Source organism: Malaclemys terrapin, chromosome 6, assembly GCF_027887155.1.
Source record: "Malaclemys terrapin pileata isolate rMalTer1 chromosome 6, rMalTer1.hap1, whole genome shotgun sequence".
Lineage (NCBI taxonomy): Eukaryota > Metazoa > Chordata > Testudines > Emydidae > Malaclemys > Malaclemys terrapin.
This window is the reverse complement of record NC_071510.1, coordinates 118,144,829-118,166,672: the sequence shown is the minus strand read 5'-3', so window position 1 is coordinate 118,166,672 and position 21,844 is coordinate 118,144,829. Positions and strand designations below refer to the sequence as shown.

At 42.2% G+C, this 21,844-nt stretch overlaps 1 protein-coding gene across 2 annotated transcripts in view; it reads right to left on the bottom strand.

The window, feature by feature from the left end:
• The window catches only part of CFAP53 (cilia and flagella associated protein 53), a 30,557-nt gene extending 9,206 nt beyond the window's left edge, over positions 1–21,351 (bottom strand). Inside the window, exons 1-4 of one of the 2 annotated variants that reach the window (XM_054033063.1) lie at positions 21,229–21,351; positions 19,769–19,998; positions 13,327–13,500; positions 4,302–4,605 (exon numbers count right to left, since the gene is read on the bottom strand). In XM_054033063.1, the coding sequence (XP_053889038.1) occupies positions 4,302–4,605; positions 13,327–13,500; positions 19,769–19,998; positions 21,229–21,294 (774 nt within the window). In that variant the 5' untranslated portion in view covers positions 21,295–21,351. Of the gene's footprint in view, positions 1–4,301; positions 4,606–13,326; positions 13,501–14,536; positions 14,711–19,768; positions 19,999–21,228 lie in introns of those variants that run through there. The other variant, XM_054033065.1, reaches the window with a different exon arrangement.
• Positions 21,352–21,844: the final 493 nt, after the last annotated feature.

Genomic DNA, 21,844 nt, shown 5'->3' with positions numbered 1-21,844 from the left:
GGGGTGTGCAGGAGCAGGGGGGAGGGGAACACCCTGACATTAACCCCCCCCCTTCCCCCGTACAGCAAGCAGGAGTCTCTGGGAGCAGCTCCAAGGCAGAGGGCAGGAGCAGTACATGGCAGCTGCGGGAGGGACAGCTGAATGCCGGCAATTGCTAGCCTGCTGGGCAGCTGCAGCACAGGGAACTTAGGGGAGCGGGGAGCTGATGGGGGGCTGCCAGTCCAAGCCCCCACCAGCTAGCTGCAACGGGCTGCTCTTCTTGCAAGCAGTGAACAAAGCAGGCAGCTGCCAAACGACATTAGAAGGGAGCATTGCACAACTTTAAACAAGCATGTTCCCTAATTGATCAGCAACGTAACAATGTTAACCGGGACGACTTTAAGTGAGGAGTTACTGTACTAAAGTCAAGATATTACACGGCTTACCCCCATCCACAAGGCTTGTTACCCTATCAGGTTGGTTTGACACAATTTGTTTTTGACAAATCCATGCTGATTGTTACTTATCACCTTATTATCTTCTAGATGTTTGCAAATTGATTGCTTAATTATTTGCTGCATTATCTTTCCAGGTACAGAAGTTAAACTGACTGGTCTGTAATTCCCCGGTTTATCCTTATTTCCCTTTTTATAGATTGGCACTATATTTGCCCTTTTCCAGTCTTCTGGAATTTCTCCCGTTTTCCATGACTTTTCAAAGATAATCGCTAATGGCTCAGATATCTCCTCAGTCAGCTCCTTGAGTATTCTAGGATGCTCTTCATCAGGCCCTGGTGACTTGAAGACATCTAATTAATTTTTAAACTTGTTCTTTCCCTATTTTAGCCTCTTCTGATTCTACCTCATTTTCACTGGTGTTCACTATGTTAGACGTCCAGTCACCACCAACCTTATTGGTGAAAACCGAAACAAATAAGTCATTAAGCACCTCTGCCACTTCCATTTTCTGTTATTTCCCAACCCCCACCCCCAATTGCGTAACAAGACTACCCTGTCCTTGGCCTTCCTCTTGCTTCTAATGCATTTGTAGAATGTTTTCTTGTTACCCTTTATGTCTCTAGCTAGTTTGATCTTGTTTTGTGCCTTGGCCTTTCTAATTTTGTCCTTATATACTTGTGTCATTTGTTTATATTTATCCTGTGTAATTTGACCTAGTTTCCACTTTCTGTAGGATTCTTTTTTGATTTTTAGATCATTGAAGATCTCCTGGTTAAGCCACAGTGGTCTCTTGCCATACTTTCTACACAGTGGAAAAGCTCCCCTGTTTAAGAAAATAACTGGATACCATGCTGGGACATAAACTGTGCATAGAGCCTGCAATTCTGCTTCAAAGTTACTGATGGCTCTGTAAGCTCTCCAGGGCAGAGATGGAGCCTTTTAATCTGAACTGGGAAGAGTCCAGCACACTTTTGAGCACTGTAAAAATAATAAAAATATCAGAAATCACTATATCTGAGTCACCCCACAGATGATGAAGAAGATGTTGAACAGTAAAGGAGAGAAGAATGATGCAGAGTAATGGCGAGTTATTGGAGGAGGAGGCAGTTTATACAGGTTTTTGGCCAAATTCTATCTTCAGTGTAATTGCATGAGTATGAGGGTGGAATTTGATCCATAGTGTTTATTCTACATATGTTGATATAGTTGTGGTACTGAAACACTGTAAAAAATTGAGTCTTATAGCAAGTGAGGACTGAAGTGCAATGGAGGAGATGTACAGGGAAACTTGTGTAGTGCTTGTCCGACTCCTGGCCAGAATAGCATGATCATTGCCACTTTCACGAGCACTACATTTATCACTAAAATGCGGAACTGGGGGAAAAGGAGGCCCTGTGGATAAATAATAAAGACTAATTCAAGAGTGACAAGTGATTTCTGGCTACCTCAGTTTTTGGGTGCCTAACCTTAGACACCTTAAAGATGCCTTAGCATGTCTCAAAATCAGGCCCCTTTAAGGTGTCTTAAGTTGGGCACCCAAAAACAATCACTATTCACTTTTGAAAATGGAGGCCTTTGTGGATAAATTCATGTTTACAATACATCTTCAGAGGAGGCTGAAGAAAAAATTAACAGCATCATGTCACCAGTCAGTGGAAAGAGTAGCTGAGCCCTCAGCTTCATAGAGCAATAAGTCAAATTCCAAAAAGATTTCACAGGGAACCACTGTCAGACATCAGAAAAATCAAGAATTAATGAGAGATTCATAGCTTATGTATCGTAAGGCCAGAAGGGACCATCGTGATCATCAATGAATGGATATACAGGATAAACGACAACAATGGAATAAAGATCAAGGGTGGGACGGGATGAGGAGTGAATTAGTAAATACATCTCTAGTAACAACTGTAAACTTTGCCAACATATGATAGAGATGCTAACGCCAGAATTATTTACCCCATTCTCCAAGCTTCCTTAACACCAGCAAGCAAATTATCTGTTTAGGCATTTATCCCAAACTCATCATTGTAGCATCTGATTGCCTGAGTCCAAAACATAAATGTTTGTTACCCTTGTGCAACATCAGCCAAAGCCATACCAATCATCCCACTGACTGATATCCCAGCTGCCAACACCAAGTAAGTGTGCTAATGTACACCACTCTTCGTTTAGGGGTACCCTCCTCAAAACAGATGCAGGTTGCAGACAGATTAGTTTGCCAGCTCCACTCTCTCAGCCTCCAAAGAGTAGATTGATAGTCTAGTATTTGATACACAGCATACACAACACTCTACTGCCAAACCAGGCCCATGAGATAAACCAGAGCTGTATAATAGTAATAATGCTGGAGCACGGTATTTAACCTTCCTGCTCTCAACTGACTTCTCCAGCTAGAAGCAGTCTGATGCCTATGAATGGCAAAAAAATGAGCAGTAGCAGCTGTGACAAAGGACTGATCTGCATCCATGTTGGATAACGTCTGCAGTGCACTGCATCCACTGTATGATGGTGTGGCATCATGTGATGGCAGCACAAAACTCCCACAGTGTTCATCCTCTGGAGGATATGGACATAGTTTTAGCAGGATTGAATGTGGGACATTCCAGAAGGGCTGAAGCATGTTTCTGCAAAACACAACTCTGCACTATGCATGTAAATCATATTAAACAGAAAAGCACTTAGCAACCATTTTCTAAGAGCTACAGCAAGCACAGGTTGGTGCTGTAAGATGGACAGGGTCCAAGACAGCAAAGATAGAATTATTTTTCTCCCTAAATAATCGATTTCCATTGCAATGGCTAGTAGAAATTGGCTATACTATGCCTATTTATCAATGCCTTCAAAGCATTTCTGAATATTAGAGGAGTTTAGTAGAAGGAGCAAAATTGTCTTCAAAGCAATAAAATACTATATTATTGCGTAGAGAGAAAACAGCTTTCAAATAATTTGTGCTAGGCCCTCACATAAACATGCTGATAAAACAAGGATACACAGACATACTTTGCTGTCCATTGCCTGTATGAACCTAAATGAAACCTCTCAGTAGTAGTAGAGGCAGACACAGCATTGAAAAAATGATGTTACCAACTTCCACCTCTTCCTTCACGGAAATGACTTTTAGAGCAGGCTGCAAAGCCTATCTGTTTTAATATTTTTTTCCTCTAAAGGAGCACGTTGAAAGACAAGTGATTTCAGTTTGGCTGGGTGTGCCCTGAAAGTTGCCCTGGAGCAAACAGAAATTTTCCTATGTGTGGTTTGAAATGACTGAAATGGTGCATGGACTGTTTACTGCTACATGGCAGAGATTTTCAAAGAGACCAAAGGGATTTGGATGCTTAATTCCCATTACTTTAAATGAAAGAGAGCTTTAAGTACCCTTAAGTACCTTGTGATTTATAATATGCATCTATTATTATTATTGAGTGCCCAGTATTGCTTGTGTTACAGCAGTGCTTTAGGCCACACCCAGGTTCACTGTGCTAGATGCTGTAGCAATACAGGCTATTTTCAAAGCAACCTGACGGAGCTGGATGCCCAATTTCCATTTTCTCTTTGAAAATCACAGCCAAATACTAGTAGACAGTCCCTTCCCCAAAGCTAGCATCTGGGCATTTCAGTCATTGAAAACTACACATAAGAAGATTCTATTCACTCCAGGGTCAATTTTCAACCACTCCCAGCCCAGTCAGACTAAAAACATTTATCCTTCAACCTGTTCCTTCAGAAAAAATTTATTAACACAGGTGAGCTTTGTAGCCTGCCGTGAAAAATCAGCAGAAGATTCAAGTCAGGTGCACACTAATTTAAATATCCATGAAAGATAAAACTTTAATTATGACCCTGCATTGAAAACCATCAAATTACCACTAATCGAGCCTCTTCTTCTTTCAGTCGCTTTGCCTCCTCTTTTTGAGCATCCAGTGCAGCTACCTGGGCATCAAGCACATTCAGCAATTCTTGATTCTGGTCAGATTTCTTCTGGAAGTCTTCAATCCCTCGTTTTTCCTTGGCCAATCGGTCCTCTTCCCAAAGCTCTGCAAATATTTGTTCCTCCCTCTTCTCTTGCTTCTTCAATTCTTCCTTAAGGGCCAGTTGGGCCAGTCGGTCTGAACACACCTCTCGCTGATGTCTCTGACTCCATTGTAAACGAACCTCTTCGCACTGTTCTCTGAACATGTATAAAAAGACAAAAAAAGTCATAAGATAATAGCAGCTAGTTTGGTGACTTTTGATGGAGACAAAGTCAGGGTCCAATGATCTAAGCCAGGCCTGCACAACATGAGGCCCGGGGGCCACATGCGGCCTGCCTGGGCTCATTGTGCGGCCAGCGGTGGGTGAGTAGGTGGGCTCACTGTGTTGCCCGCAGCGGAAGGAGGGTTTGTTTCTGTGGGGCAGGCGGCGCTGGGGAGGAGGGGTTGTTTCAGGGGGGCTTGGTGGCATTTGGGGGGAGTGTTTCAGCAGCGCTGGGGGGTTGTTTCTGTGGGGCAGGGGGTGTTGTGTTTCAGGGGGGCTGCACGCTGCTGGGGGGTGGGGGGGAGAGGGTTTCAGCAGGGCCGGGGGGTTTAGGCCCTCTGCTGTTTTCTTTGTAGTAATGTGGCCCTCGCCGCTTTACGAGTTGTGCAAGCCTGATCTAAGCACAGGACACAGAGCCAGAAATGGCTGAATTCTAAAACTGATTCTAACACCAACTCTTGCTAAGGCCTGGGAAAGTCACTAAACACCTCATCTTGCACCAGTGAAGTCAATAGGAATTTTTCCATTGACATTAATGGGAGTAGGAGCAAGTCCTTAAGCTACATTCCTCAGTTTACCCACCTGTAAAATAAAGATCATATATAATTATACACATTCCAACTTTCTGTCTTAGCATTTGCTAATAACTTTGAAGCTGAATCACATTCAGAAACTGATCACCAGTGCTGGAAACTCTGTTACACTGTTCAGTAAGAACATACCAGATTTTAGTAACGTTTGATTAAATAAATTCAGACATTTTGCAGGATCATTTAGGAAAATGGCAGGAACAACCATGGATAGATATTAAGTATCATTCAACAAACAAGCAACACACCTGTTTAATGATATGACATCAATAACACAATTTTAGCTTTCATTTATTCACTGCACTTGAGTTACATAAAATGAATATTTTACCTTCAATTTAAGAGGAAAAAATGGATACAAGAGCACTTCTACTTTAATTTTTATAAGTAAACTCCAATTAATATCAACATATGCTATCAATGTATATTTAGTGTGAACAATATTCAAGCATTTTAATTCACTCTATAAATAAGTTGTGCAGTTTCATTGTTCACCATCAACATAAAGTAAAAACAAAAAGGAAGGTAACAGATAATGGTGAATATTTATCAGCATGAAGAATTACCATCCTGAAGAGCATATATGCATGTTATTAACTAAAAATATCCCACATTATTTAATGTTCATAGAAAACCGTCTTCAACAGATGATTGCAGTGCTCACTTAGGAATTCATTGTGATCATCAATATAGATAGATCATTTACTATATTTCAGGAACTACTGTATGACAACTAACTGGTAGTTATTTGTATAAATGTGCAATTACTATTTTATACATTGACTATTTAGTTTGATAATTTTGTATAGCAAAAATTATTAAATATTCATCAAACAACTATCTTCTAGTATTGCAGTTATCAGGATGGGACATATAAGAGTCATAACTGCAACAATGGAACAAATACCAAAGAAATCCCATTATTTAGGATTTTTTCTCACCTAAAAAGATACAATTAAAATTTTGTTTGTCAGCCCTGAAAGTGAAAGTAAACAGATTTGGACGTTGCTACTGAAGACCTGTCCATAATGAACACTGCCCCTTCTGGCTCTATTATCATCTGATAAGCACTGACAGTGAGTACGGTGCTGTACAAGATACAAAGAAAAACACTTCCTCTGCTACAATGAGATTACAGTCTAAATAAATAGAACCGTACAAATCAGACACAAAATGCTCCAGGCGCCTCAGATGGTTATGCCTTAGGTCCCATGCCTACAATGGGATTCACATGCACAGACCCTTACTCTCACACTAATTCTCATTAACTTTAGTAGAACTCTGCATGCATATCCCTCTCTAAGCTCATGCAGTAGAAGCCCATGCATTTAGCTCCAGAGGTCCCAGGGTCAATCCCTCCACCGATGACCTGGGCCTGTGTCAGCATTACAAGTGGGGGCTCTTCTGGGATATCAACTGGGAAGTCTCGGAAGCTCAGGACATGCTTCCTCAGTTATGGGAAGTATGTAACCCATGCCTGCTTGGTGTGGCGCTCTGTCCCCCTCTAGTAGCACCTAGCACAGTTAGAGATTGATGAGTCTGCTACAGCCTTAGCTAAAAGCCAACTGGCTTTTAGCTCATGCAGTACAGACTCATACACTGAGGGCAGGTCTACACTAGAAGCACTACATTGGCACAGCTGCGCTGCTGTAGTTCATCTGAGGAAGACACTCTATGCTGATGGAAGAGCGCTCTCCTGTTGGCATAATTACTCCACCTCCACGACAGACAGAAGCTACGTCAGCGGGAGAGCGTCTCCTGCTGACATAGCGCCGGTGTGGACAGCGCTTAGGTCACTGTCACTTATGTTGCTTGGGTGGAGGGAGATCTTTTTCTTACGCAAGTTAGATTGATTTAAGCGGTAGCATAGACCTACCCTAAGCTTCAGAGATCCCAGGTTCAATTCTGCCCACTGATGACTGGGGTCCGTCAGCATTACACCTGTCCATGTAGGATAGGAGTTCATATAATCATAGGACTGGAAAGGACTGTGAGAAGTCATCTAGTCCAGTCCCCTGCACTCGTGGCAGAACTAAGTATTATCCAGACCATCCCATCCCAGTTTTTTCAATCTTCCCTCATAGGTCATGTTTTCTAGACCTTTAATCATTTTTGTTGCTTTTCTCTGGACTTTCTCCAATTTGTCCACATCTTTCCTGAAATGTGGCACCCAGAACTGGCCACAATACTCCAGTTGAGACCTAATCAGGGCAGAGTAGAGCAGAAGAATTACTTCGCAGGTCTTGCTTACAATACTCCTGCTAATACATCCCAGAATGATTGCCTTTTTTTTTTTTTTTGGCAACGTGTTACACTGTTGACTCATATTTAGCTTGTAATCCACTATGATCCCCAGTACTCCTTCCTAGGCAGTCATTTCCCATTTTGTATGTGTGCAACTGATTGTTCCTTCCTAAGTGAAGTACCTTGCATTTGTCCATATTGAATTTCATCCTTTTTACTTCAGACCATTTCTCCAGTTTGTCCAGATCATTTTGAATTTTAATCCTATCCTCCAAAGCATTTGCAACCCCTCCCAGTTTAGTATAATCTGCAAACTTTGTAAGTGTACTCTCTATGCCATTATCTAAATCACTGATGAAGATATTGAACAGAACTGGACCCAGAACTGATCATTGTGGGACCACACTCATTATGCCCTTCCAGCTTGACTGCGAACCACTGATAACTACTCTTTGGGAAGAGTTTTTCAACCGGTTATGCACTCACCATATAATAGCTCCATCTAGGTTGTATTTCCCTAGTTTGTTTGTGAGACAGTAACAAAAGCCTTACTAAAGTCAAAATGTACCACATCTACCGCTTCCCCCCCATCCACAAGGCTTGTTACCCTGTCAAAAAAAAGCTATTATGTTGGTTTGACACAATTTGTTCTTGACAAATCCATGTTGACTGTTGTTATTTACCACATTATCTTCTAAGTGGTTGCAAATTGATTGCTTAATTATTTGCTCTATTATTATAGCCCCACAGTACAGAGGTATGGCGCTTTAGCTCAAGCTGTAGTAGCTCATGCTTTTTAGCTCTGGAGATCCTGGGTTCAATCCCTTGTGTTTCAGCCAAGATGACAGCTGTCACACAAGAAACTAATCATACATGCTTCTGAGGATCACTGCTTTACATTGTAGGGTTTTTCCTTAACTGAACTGGTTGGTGGCAACATTTTTAGTTAGCAGGGTTAGCACTGATGGCCTTGAGGGGAGACGTGAGTTTTAAAGAGGGATCTATGTGAACAGAAGGTGGAACACCTGGTGCACGGGGATAGGGACTGAAGGGAGGCAGCATCAAAGAAGGCATGAAGGGAAGGGTGGGAGAAGAATCTGAAAAGAGTGGTGGGGCATCTAAGCTAGTAGGGAGAACTGATAACCTCTCATCTAAGCCAACAAAATTGGGAAACTTATATATGTACTCTGGGCATTCCAGAAGCTATAGATAACCATGGCCTTGATATCACATATGATAAATGAAAGGCATAGATATTTGAGGCTTGCAGTAGCATGAATTCAGTTTAAGAGCTTGGACAAATAAAGCTTTTAGACATTGCAAGCCTGGCTGCCCACACTGATGTTGCTTTGTGTTGGCACTTCAAGTTAGCAGTAGTGCTCAGCACCTTTCCAGCTTGTTGGATGCTTTGGTTAACATGCCTTACAACAACATTTTAGTTCTGGTTGCCTTTTCTCACAACAGTCATTTTTTTTGCTTTTCATAGAGCTCAGCATGGCTTGTAGGTCAGGTGAGAGGAGACCGAACAAGATGCAAATTCTGTGATAATACAGAGATTCTGAGTGTTGCAAAAAGAAGTACTTGCTGATAGATCATTTTCTAGGAATTACACTTTTGATTGTGGGCAACATTTGAGTAGCTGGTATAATATCCAGTTCCGTGAAATAGAATCACATCTTTTCTAACAAAAATATTGGCCTTTAGACATTTAAATTGTGACTTAAAAAGGAACATACAGAAGAACCAAACCACTTATTTTATAACCTGGCCTTTTTAAAATTTTTATACAGATGCCTTGGATTGTGTCGAATTATCTCTAGCACTTTAATTGATGCCCTGCCTTAATACAGCTACCACATCTAGGGAGCCAGCATGACAGTGTGGTTAGGACATTGGATACCTTCTCGGACTTAAGTTTATTTCCTCCTTTGTAACAAAAGGATGGATAATACTTCCCCTTTTCATATGCTGTCCTGAGGATGAGTTCAGTTCTATAAAATGCTCTGAAGGTATGAAATGCAAGGTAAGTGCTAAGAATTATAAATTAGGCTCACCAGGATCTTGCTGTATGTATGAAATGTTAAACAACTATAAAATGCTGTTTCCAGTTCTTCTGCATTTTAGTTATAGTTAACCTGCATTTTAACTTTTGGGTAGAATTTGGTGACTAGACACTAAAATAATCAGTATTAATGAGAAAATGTACTGTTTTCATAGTGTTCCAAAGGAAATGTATAGTTCTTGAGATCTGAAAGGTATTACCCTAAGGAAAACTATACTCCCTTAATAAAAGGGGTTCAAAGTTCCCTCAGCCATGAAGGGATTAAAATTTTATTTTATTTCACGCAATCTGAATTTAGTAGTTTCAAGTAGTTTAGTAGTTTCACACAACCTGAATTTAGTAGAATTCTCAAGGGGAAAAGGGGAAAAGTTTGCCATGGTTAGAATTTTAATATAAAATAACTATAATTGCTTGATTCCATTAAAATAATTCTTTCAAAGCAATTTTTACAGCAACATATGAACATCTGCTCCCCCAGATGGCTGTTTTACCTCTTCACTTTGCTGTCCTAAGCCTCTTAACATTAAAAATGCAGACTGTATATAGGAATTTCCAGAAGACAGAAGCCAAATTTACTTCCCTCACAATGATTTATCCATTTAATGGATCTGAGACAAAACTGCTGTGATAACAGCCTTCTCTGTGAGATGCATGTAGTGTTATCACAAGAAAGAGGGGATATATTTTTATGCAAATTCTGGCATTGTAATTTTCTCTAAAATATATCAATAAGGAAAGTTCTCTTTGGCTGCAACTGATAGGCTGGGGAGGAAGAGAAAATGGAATGACTCAAAAATTAAAGTTGCCAGTGATTTAAAAAAAAAAAAAGTTAAAAAACCATATTTCAATAAATAACCAGGCCCAAAGCAGCAGAGATTAGCACCTCTAAATTAGAAGAATCTTCCAAAATGCTTCTACAAAAAGTCATCCCCATCTTTCCTAGGTTTAACTTCAGCAAGATGTCCTTCATCCAGGTTCCAATCTCATTTAGGCATCAAGATAGCTAGGATAAAATGCTTCCAGTGATAGAGGTGATAGAAATAGAACCTGTTGTTGTCCACATTGTCAATTGCTCACATTTGAGTTCATAACTTCTCACCATCACCCCCTGCGGTTTCATGAACTAGGTGAGAGAGAATATGAAGCTTTGCAGAACTACACCCGGGAGAATGATTGTGGCTGAGGTACAACTGGCTATTACAAGCTTCTGAGAGAAGCCCAAGTAAAAGAACAGGTGCCATCTCTACCCTGGCCATTGCACTTTCTCCCCAGAGAATCCAAGATTAAACTCAAGGACTTGTTCTTCCTCTTCAAAGTTTTCAAATATCTGAGCCCAAAATATCTCAAGAATAACCTCTCTCCCATGACCAGGCCATAACACAACAACCAAGATAATCTGAAGCAATGGAAATATTGCTTGTGAGTACAGGGGACAAAGCTTTAATTCATGGTGATAGAGTACCCTACCACAGATTAGAATGACATCAGCTTTTGGAGACTTTAGGAGGAAGAGATCCTTTCTCCCCATATACCATGACACTAACCATCTCCACTCACTGAGGGGGAAAAAGGATTAAAAAATACTAAGCAAATGCATGAAACTGGAAGAAAGAAGGATGAGGATACCTGTCGTAAGAAGGAGATGAAAAGATAATTCCATCTGTTGACAGTTTGTGCTGGCTGTATTGTATTTTTTTAAAGGCACTCATATGAAAGTGACAGTTGAATGAGATGGGAATTCACTGCTGAACTGTACTTCCTTTGTGCCAACAAAACCAGTGCAAAGAGTTACATGCAGTCAGGGGAGGAGGTTTCCATGTGCAAAAGGTCCCAGGTGCCATCAGAATCCTCTCCATCACATTACATCTTTGTAGGTTGCACTTACCTTTTCATTATCCTATAAATAAGCTTAGTAAATTCTGAGCAACAGTTCAAATATATTAACACAATATGATTACTGCAAACCATGAAGTGACTAATGAACATGCTCATACAGCACTGCAAGAGCTGTGGTACAAACAAAAAAATGCCCAAATCCCATGTTTCAGCATAACTATTTAGGAATAAATCATTATCCGTGTTAAGAAATGTTTATTATCCAATAAAAAGTCAATTTTTCACCTAAATATTTTGTGTCTCAAGTGAAAAGGGATAATATGAGGGATGACACCTTTTCTGATCACACACAGCAAAGACATGCTGTAATTGATACAATCATCACTCATGGACAGAGCCTATTCTTCCACTTCGGTAGCATTTTGCATTCCATTGTTCAAACTAGCCCAACTCCAATTGTCTTAGCTTTATGTTACTATCTCCAATGCTCCAATGACAACTTTGTAAACCTAATTTTCAAACGCCTTCCAAAAAACTATGCACCCACTTCTGACACACGCAATTTGAACAGTTCACCATGCAATTGCTTAACTGGGGTGTGAAAATGGTTGCATGTGCAAACTACTGAGGCAGTCAGGAAATGTGACCTTGGAACAATTTTAAGACCAAAGTGAGTTTTAACAGCTTAAATTAGGAGCAGACGGAGAGGAGGGTTATAGTGTAAATTGCAAGGGCCACATTTTTGAGTCGGCATCTGAATTTGCACCTGCATATGTTGCATGAGCACCTATCCCAGCACACAAGATCAATATCTGAGAGAGTAAAAGGACATTTGTTTGTTTGATTTGGGTACTTTGGAGTTTAAGGAGAGGGTACACTCAAGTCTTCCACCCTTGATTTTCCTCTCCAGCTTCTATATGGTGGAGAGTAGGAGCTAAGGATTCCCAAACATTGAGGCTTGAGAGGGACCCTTCAGAAAGAATTATAATTCACCTATATTTGAGTTATTTCCATCTCTTCCCCAGAAAACTAAAAATTCAAAGAACTGAGCTAGTTAGATTTATTGTGCCAACTCCTATTGTGCCAATACCCACTGGCTTCAAAGGAAGGTGCAGGGCTCAGCACCCATGAAGATTTAGCCCAGAATGTCAGATCGCACTGCATGAGAAGGGGAAAAAAGTTAGATCCTTAGCTCAAAATGGCCAGTTATATCACTTCTAAAAAGTTGTGCAATGAATTTAAACCCTGACTTTTTTTTGGATAGTTTCAACTTTTTCTCATTGAAACTCATGAAAGAATATATTCAGCTGAGCGACACAAACCTATTTTTAGGCCACATTCACTTCTGGGCATTTACACACTACGTATACCAAACTAAAATATAACTTTGCATCCTGTTGAGGAACTACAAAAGTGATTGATTTTGCCCGGTAAAGTGCTGAGACGTTCACATGTGAAATTATTTTTACTCTTTATGAATGAAAGAAACTTTCATTGTTTCTGAATGTTTGAATCAAGGGATGGTCAAAGTGCAGCTCAATGTGGCCTGCTGCCATGTTCATTTAGAATAAAATGTGTAGTTTACACACAATAGGGAGTATTGCTTGCTAGGATCTATCTTGATCTGGACCAGCATTGCAAGCTTGGACCCCTTGTCCTCACAGACTGCACCTCTTTAATGAAAATGAGGACTACAATCTGCTCCACTGTATTCAAGTTAGGTGAGGCCCTTCAACTTTTGGCAAGTAGTCAGCATAGCCATCAACTGGACAAAGTTTGGACACCTCTGCCATAAACCGTGTTGAAACTTAAATATGCATCAATTCAGTTATATTTATCTTTCCCTCCTTAATTTACAGTCTCCATTCCTGTCAGATTATTTACTTACCACTTTCAGTCTGAGAAGATTTTTTCACTGAGTTACCTGAACTGTTGCTCTCGCTTTAGAGCAACCAACTTTTGTCTTTCTTCCTCTCTATTCTCTCTCAGCACTTTTGCTCGCTCTCTCATTTTTGCTTCTCTTTCCAGCATGGTTTCTTCCATTGACTCCATCTCAGTGAAATAGCTCTTTTCTTCTGCTTCCAGAAGTGCCCGAAGCCTGAAAGGAAGAAAATATTTCAACAAAAGCTAAACAATCCTGTCGGTTGAATGCTGCAGCTTTAGTACATTTACTATGAGATTATCAGATTGAAAGTTTTTAGTTAATCTTGTCCAACAGAAGTGTGTGTGTGTGTAATCTATTATACACAATCCATGAGAGACAAGTAGCTGCCTCAAACATTTTCTTATCTGATGGCATGTCAGTTTAGCACACTGACAAAGCAATAGATAAATCTCTATGGTCATTTAGGGCCCACTCAAGCATTGGTATGAAAGATAGTTACGCCATTGAAATTCTGATAATCACCCGAGAATGGACGGACCCTAGTGCATCTCTGCCAGGTCTGTTTCTCTAAAAGATGAAGCAGTTAAAATACGCTGCCTCTTTCAAACCAAAAAAAAAAAAGTCAGGGCATTGTTCAGAGATCAAATCCTTGGAAACCTGCCTAGGCAATGATTCTTGGAATTTATTTTTAAACATTATACTGTGTGAAAAGCATGTGGTTAAATATGACATACTTCAGAAGTGTTGTAATTCACTCTGGAATCAATGGATCTTAAAGAGGTGGGGAGCAAGTCTACTGTCTTCTCGTGGAAGCCATCAGTACAAAAAATCAATGCTAAAGTGGACAAAAGACAAAATTGGAGCTCAAGTTCTCATTGTAAAAAGTGAAAAACAAATACAACCCAAACGAGTTGTTTTCCAAGGGAGTCCCTTTCAGAGTTGGCATCACAAACCCTAGCTCTGGGGTCGGCTCAAAGTGCTGCACCTCAATATCGAAGGAAGTTCAGTGGCCAAGAGGGATGTCTTCCTCCAGCTGGCTGTAGAACACAAAGCACTCATCATCTTGCTTCAGGAAACATCCTCCATCACTGATTCTCAACTTGTGCCATTATGTCTCCCCTCCATCATAGGCAATATGGGATAGCATTCTACATCAGGGAAGGTATTCCAGCAACTCCAGTCTAATCATCAGGTCCAAATGATGTCACTGAATGATAGGCTATATAAAAGTGAAGGACGTGACTCTTACCAATGTCTACAAATCTCCATCTGCCAACTGGCGAACTCCTATGTTACCCATCTTTTAAGGATCTTCTGTCCATTGTAGTGCTTTTAATTCACATCATTCCCACTGGGGATACACAGATGAGGATATGGATGGTGTGAGGCTACAGTGGGAATCAATGGTCGATATGCAGCTTTTATATGATCCTAAGCTGTCACCCACTTTCCATAGCAAACAACGAACCTCAGATTCTTCCCTGAGCTCACTTTAAAAAAACAAACAAACAAACAAACAGCTGGTCAGTACTCTCCGGTGGCCACAGAGCATAAAATGCTTGATATGCTTCCTCGAACCCAGCATCAGCCTAATCACAACAAGCACACAAATTCCCACAAGTGGCATTTGGAAACCTCAGTGGAATTTCCAGAAAGCAACCTGGGATCTGTTCCAATCTGAGTTCAAGCTCTCTGAGTCTTTACACCACATCCAGTCATTGGAATAACATCAGTGCAGTCTCCCAAGTTTCTATGATAAAATTCTGGCCACTGCAAAGAAATATATACCCCTCCACTCCCCCTTAGGATTTTGTCAACAATTCATTCCTGGATGGTCGTCTGATGCAACCAGACTATATCAGGAATTTAAATCCAGTAAGAATGAACAGGTTTGTGACAAAAAGCAGAGACCTTCTTTACCTTCTAGCTTAAACAAGACAGAAACGATGGAAAGAAACTATCTCCAAATTGAACTTCACACTTTCCAGTTGCAAAGTCTAGCAAACTATTAAGAGACTGAGTGGAGCTTCTAGGCTGGTCAAGAAGGAATACCCAGCCACAGCAAACTCCACCACATCCCAGCTGGTAGTCAATGGCAGAGCTCCTAATCAAGACAAAGCTTTCAGTCACACAGTTAAAATGATGGTTCCTGAGAAATGGCAGGTTCAGGGAGTGGATATGAACCCGATGACGCCTTTTACTCATCAAGAGCTCAACCTGGCTATACATCAACTGCAGCCTAATAAGGCTCCTAGTCTAGATACCATTCACAATGAGTTTGTTTCTCAATTTTGGTCAATCAGCAAAAACTGACTGCTTCGAATTCTGAATTGTACTGAGAATTGCAGTATTCCAAAAGCCTGGTGCAGAGCAGAGGTCGTAGCTGTTCCCAAGCCAGGAAAACCATTGACAGTCCCAGAGAGCTACTGACCAATTTCTCTGCTGTGCGTTAACTACAAGCCAATGAAGAGATTAATCCTGATGTGGATAATGAGGTAGTCAATTCTCAGCTGCCTTGCCTTCAGGCTAGATTCAGGAGGGGACGATGCATCCAAGATCAGGAACTTTGTCTGACTCAAAATATAGAAAATGCATGAGAGTCTGGAAAGAAAGTTTGTGCAGTCCCTACTGATCTGACAGCAGCCTATGACACTGTGTGGCATGTTAACTTGCAGCATCTTAGCAGTCAGCCTATTTCTTGTAGGCTAATGATGCAGTTCATCTGAGAAATGGTTCCTAGCTGAAACTTCCTCCTGTAAACTGGGGAGAAAAATCAGTCACCTTAAATGTCTCCATAATGGCCTTCCACAAGAGTCAGTTTTGGCTCTCATTTTGTCCAAGATATACACATCCAACCTCCCTGGAACACAGGCCGAGAAGTATATGTATGGTGAGAACATCCGTGGAGACTAATCCTAGTGAAAATAAGACAGTGGCAATTACTTTCCATCTAAACAATCATCTTGCCAATTGACCGATCTCAATCTGTGTCCACGGATGACTGCTGACATTCCATCCAGTTGTCACATATTTGGGAGTAAAACTCGACCATAGCCTGACATACTAGTCCCACTTGGAACACCCGCAAATGAAGATTTCTTCCCATACCGCCTTGATATGAAAACTATCAGGAGCCTCCTGGAGAGGAGACACTTCAGTACTTCATTCATCTGTATTGGCCTCTGTGCTTGCTCCTACTGAATGCTGCTCTGCAGTTTGGAGGCACAGGTGTCACACTCATATTGTTGACACTGAACTGAATTCAGCCACTCATTATTAGTAGCTGTTTGAATTATAGACCAATTTCCAGTCTGTATGTGCTAGCACACATAGCTCTGCCTGATCTTCGGCGAGTTGCCCTTTCCGTTAAGTCTACCTACCTGGACATCTGTGACAAATGAAACCAATCCATTACATCTCCAGTTGGCTGATGCCCCATTCTCAGACAGAAAAAAACACAGCACCAACTCAAAGGTCTGCTTGTATTCTGGGAAGGAATCACACCCCTGTGTGACACCAGAGCTGATCACTACCTCCCCTTTGCTATGGCAGCACATGCATTCTTGGATAAGAGTGCTACTGGCCCTTTACCGTGCTTGACTGATCAGCGCTTCCAGAGAGCTGAAAACGACGTCCTTACAGAGTAGAAGCATCAGCAAAAAAAGAGAGTCTAAAACAGTAAATAAATTTAGGAGTCCATCGCCGCACCTGCCTCCTTGTCTACTTGATCTTAGATCCTGGACCAGCTCAACAGGCTACTCTCTGGATTGTCCAGAGTTGCTGCAACTATGCTCTGGTTTAGCCTGGTTTCCTCCTCACATTGTGACTGGGAAAGCATTGCAGTCAATAACTCATGTAGTGAAGGGTACACATTTGTAGGTCTGTGAAAGTATAAGCGGCTCCATACTAGACTATTTTATGTTTTGAGGGGACGTTTTACTAGGAAAAGCAACAATAGGGTATAAGAAGTAAGAGAAGACATTTTGAGACATTCTTACAATCACCTGTTACTTGCTTTTCCTGGCACAATTCCTTTTTGCCCCCAGAACACAAAGTATATCAATGACTCGTAATATGCATCACCACTTACCTCTGTATTTGGCCCAGAGAGCAGTGAACTCATAAATTCTAAACCTCATTCTCATAATGACACTTTTTGTGACCTTGGGCAAGTCACTTTTTCCGCCTGTAAAATGGGGATGACAATACTTACTTAAATCACAGGAGGACTTCTGAGGAGACTAGTAAATATAATATTAGTTATTATTTGTAAAGCAAAGTATCTAACAACCAGAATTTTTGCTATAAGGACTCACTGGTGATGGAGACTGAACTTCCTTCTCATGGCCCCTCCAAGTCAGGGTTAAGTCATGCTTGAAAGACAGCATAGGGAAACTTGCCCTACTAGTCATTGTGCAGTGCCTACTCTCCGAACAGACAGAAGATTAGGAGTACTTGTGGCACCTTAGAGACTAACAAATTTATTAGAGCATAAGCTTTCGTGGACTACAGCCGGGCTGTAGTCCACGAAAGCTTATGCTCTAATAAATTTGTTAGTCTCTAAGGTGCCACAAGTACTCCTGTTCTTCTTTTTGCGGATACAGACTAACACGGCTGTTACTCTGAGACAGAAGATTAATCTTCAGGGCTATCAAACCAGCATTTTTCACAACACTGAATTCACTTAATGAAAAAGATGTACACTGACTAAGGAATTAAAGCATTTGACTATATTCTAGGATGATTCAAGTTAAGTTCTACTCCATAAAAACATAAAATGGCATCATGAAGTCTCACATGTATTGTTTATCAACAATTTCTGGATTGAATTTACTTATTCACTAGGAACAATATTTTTTTCTAACTGCTTGCCCTGCAAGTGGGCCCTGGGATCTAAAAGTTAAATTAAAGAGGTTGTATTGGCATAACTAAGAACACAATTTGACTGTTGTGACATTGGTAAACCAGGTGCCAGCTCTTGCCATGGCTGTAGGTGTCAGCTGAGCACTGACAAATTCATAGCTGGAAAACAGACCAGCTCACTTGTATGTTAATATTGTTTGAGACAGATGATGAGCTTGTAAGGATGTGTTTAGACTCTATAAAATGGTTGTAAAGTTGCTGCATGAATTAATCTTACTTCTTTTGTCTGTATCCCATGCTATAAGGCAATGTGTAAGTTTTGCTTTATGATTGTAAAAATGTCTGCTCTGAGCTTGTGAACCTAGGCAGGAAAAGTGGTTCCCCCATCCATCCAGAAGAACTATCAAGATTAAATGGGCCATCCAACACAAAGGCTCATTTAATGGCCTTCTTACACCCATGAAGGTGCTACATGCCAGAAAGCACATCCTATCAGCTTGAATTCTGGAACAGATAGCTGACAAGAAGATTTTTCATCTCTTTGCTGTTTGGTCTCTTTCAAGGGATGGAGCTAAGAAACAAAACACAGAGACCCCATGGTCAACCTGGGTTAGCCCTAAAAAGACAGTGCTTTTGGAACCCTAGACCGAACTCATTTGCATATATATGCCACCTGCTTTAATCTGTAAATAACTCCCTTGTTTCTTTTTCCTCGTTAATAAATCCTTAATTAGTTTATTATAGGATTAGCTACCAGCTTTGTGTCTGGTGTGAGATCTAAGGTACAAAATGATCTGGGATAAATGACTGGTCTCTTGGGACTCGGAGTAACCTGAATATTTTGTGATTTTCAGTGTAAGTGACCATTTATCACTAAGCCCAGCTTGCCCGAGTGGCAAGATAGACTGGAGTGCCCAAGAGGACTGTCTGTGACTCCATGGTAAGGCTGTTACAGTGATCCAGGAGTTAATATTTGTTACTGGGTTGGTGAAATTTAATTACACAATATGCCAACAGTTTGGGGGTCTCTGCCCTGCTTTTGACAGTTTGCCCTGAGGTTGGCACTCATGGTCATGAACCACTCCCAAGAGTATGACAGCCCTGCAGTTGGAAGTTTTAATAACTTCGATACATGAGCCAGAATGCATTCACTCTCTCTTAGCCCTAAAGAGCCAAAAAAGCTAACTGGAGCAAGGAGTGCTGAAAAATTATTTTTGTCAGTGAATTCAGCAGATATGACCCTAACACACAGATATAATGTGTGTGACCATGTCTGTCTCTAATGTTTGGCCCAGTAACTGTACAGCCCGCTATTTAACTGACAGTTAAATTAGTTCTCTTTTAGCTCAAGCAGTCTATGCTTCTGCCTTGGGGTCACCAATGAAAATAGCATCACTATATACGTGGCCCCAGTTCATTACACACACACAGCAGAAATCTGTTGAGTGATTTTGTTTTGGCAGTCACTATACTGAACATACGTGCCTAATAACTTAAACTTTAAAGTTTCTTTTGTTCCCATCGATATTATTCTAAATCAATTTTGCTTGCATGGAAATGAGGATGAGAAGAACCTGAAATCCGTTTATCAATTGGCTCCAGCTTTTTGATTTGTTACCTCTCTCTTCTATCCTCAGTTCCTGCCAGGTACGCCTGCATCATCTGATCGACCTTCTTCTGTACAATACTGTGAAGCCTTCTGCGTTCATTGTGATTCTCCCACTGACTGACCTGCAGACCTCTGTTGTGAACCTTTGTGAAAGCCAAGTATTCAAGACGTTCTTTTTCTTTACGTCTGCATTCCAAGACGAAACATTCAGACTTATCAGGTTTAGGAAACTTGGCCCTCTGTAAAAGAAAATGTCTTTAACAATGGAAACAAGACCAATGGCTCTCTTTTAATTTATCGTCTCCAGCAGGTAATGACCAATCATAGAGCAGGTATTAATAGGAGTTCAAAGTAATGTTAAATGTAAAATTCAAAAACTACACTTTTCAGTAAATACAAGCCACCATTCTAGGAAGGCCTAGATAGCTCAGGGGGTAGGCAATGGGATTAGGACCCATTCACCTCTACGTCACAGAGACCACAGTTTACTGTGCTGACTAAAAATGACTCACTTCTTGGGCTCTGTCCACATTACACCTATGTCGTCATAACTTATGTCTCTCAGGGTTGTAAATAACCACCCCATGAGCGACATAAATTACACCAACATAAGCACTTGTGTGTATGGTACTACAGCTTCTCCCACTGATGTAGCTTCTGCTGCTCACAGATGTGAATTTTTTATGTCGATGGGAGAGCTCTCTCCCATCGGCATAGAACATCTTCACCAGATGTGCTGCAGCAGCGCAGCTGTATCGGTTCTGCTGCTCCACTGCAGTGCTGTACGTATAAACATGGCCTCACTTGTACTCTACTTATCTACTTTACTTTTTGGTATGCATCCATTTGTGTCCCTTGCCATATACTCAGACTGTAAGCTCCTTGGAGCAGGGACCTTCCTTTATCGATCTGTGCTGGGGTCCTGGTCCAGGACTAGGGCTCCTAGTCGCTATGGTCATTCAAATGAATAATAATAACGATAATAAGTTGCTCTCATCTGACAGCATGGTTGTGTCCTGTTACCCACAGCACCATAAACACTGCAAAGCCTTGCGGGCAGCCCTGATATTTCAGGCCAGGGAGTAGAGTCCCGCTGCCCTTCGCTGTAACGCAGAGGGGAGGCTGAATTGTCCCTGCCCCACACCGACCTGGCGGCTGCGCTGCCATGTCCCCGGCTCCAGAGCACCTACCCCGCAGCGGAAACATCACATGCTCTGGGGTCCTGCTGCCCCGGGGGTGCTGAGAGCCATTGAACCAAACTGCAAACCCTGGATATGATGGAAACCACTGCAAGCCCGGGGGTGCAGCAGCACCCCCAACACCCCTAGTTCCCGCACCTATGGCACCCGCGCCCCACACCGTACCTCTGCGCCTGCGCCCACTCCCGCCCCACCTCCCACCGAACCGCAGCACCTGCGCCCACTCCCGTGCCCCGGCCCTCCGTCTGCGCCTCAGCCCAAGCGTCTCACCAGCGCCACTGAGTGCGGGGTGGGGCCCGTCACCTCCCGGGGGCGCTGGCTCCACGGGCCCAGCATCGCTCCCCCGGCCACCGCCGCTGGAACCGCGGGGAGACTGCCCGGCCGCCGCCGACACTTCCGGGACGCGCGACCCGTTGCTATGACAATTGGCGGAGCACAGCGGAAGTGATCTCAGGAGTGAGCGCTCTGTGAGGACGAAGCGACAGCAAGCAAGCGGCGCATGCGCACGAGTGAGCGGCCAGAAGGTTAGGTATGTGGGGGAACACAAATGCAGCAGTAAGCATGCGCATAATGACGTTGTGGCTCGTGATGGAAGCCCAGGCCTGGCGTGGTTGCTAGGTGCCCGCAGTCAGGGCTAAGGGAAGCAGAGGGCGGGGCTAGTGCGTGGCTACCACTGTCAGAGCAGGGCCTTCTCCAGGGAGGGCAGCCTGAGTCTCCTTCCACACGGAAAAGCTTCAGGCCAGGCTGCCACCATATGCCAGGGGGTCGGCTCCGCACACTGCAGCAGCCTGATTCACTGCCCATCTATCGGGCCACTGAGCCCTGGCTCCTGTCACACCCAGCATGTTCCCACCTGCCAGGGCCGGCTCCAGGGGTTTTGCCGCCT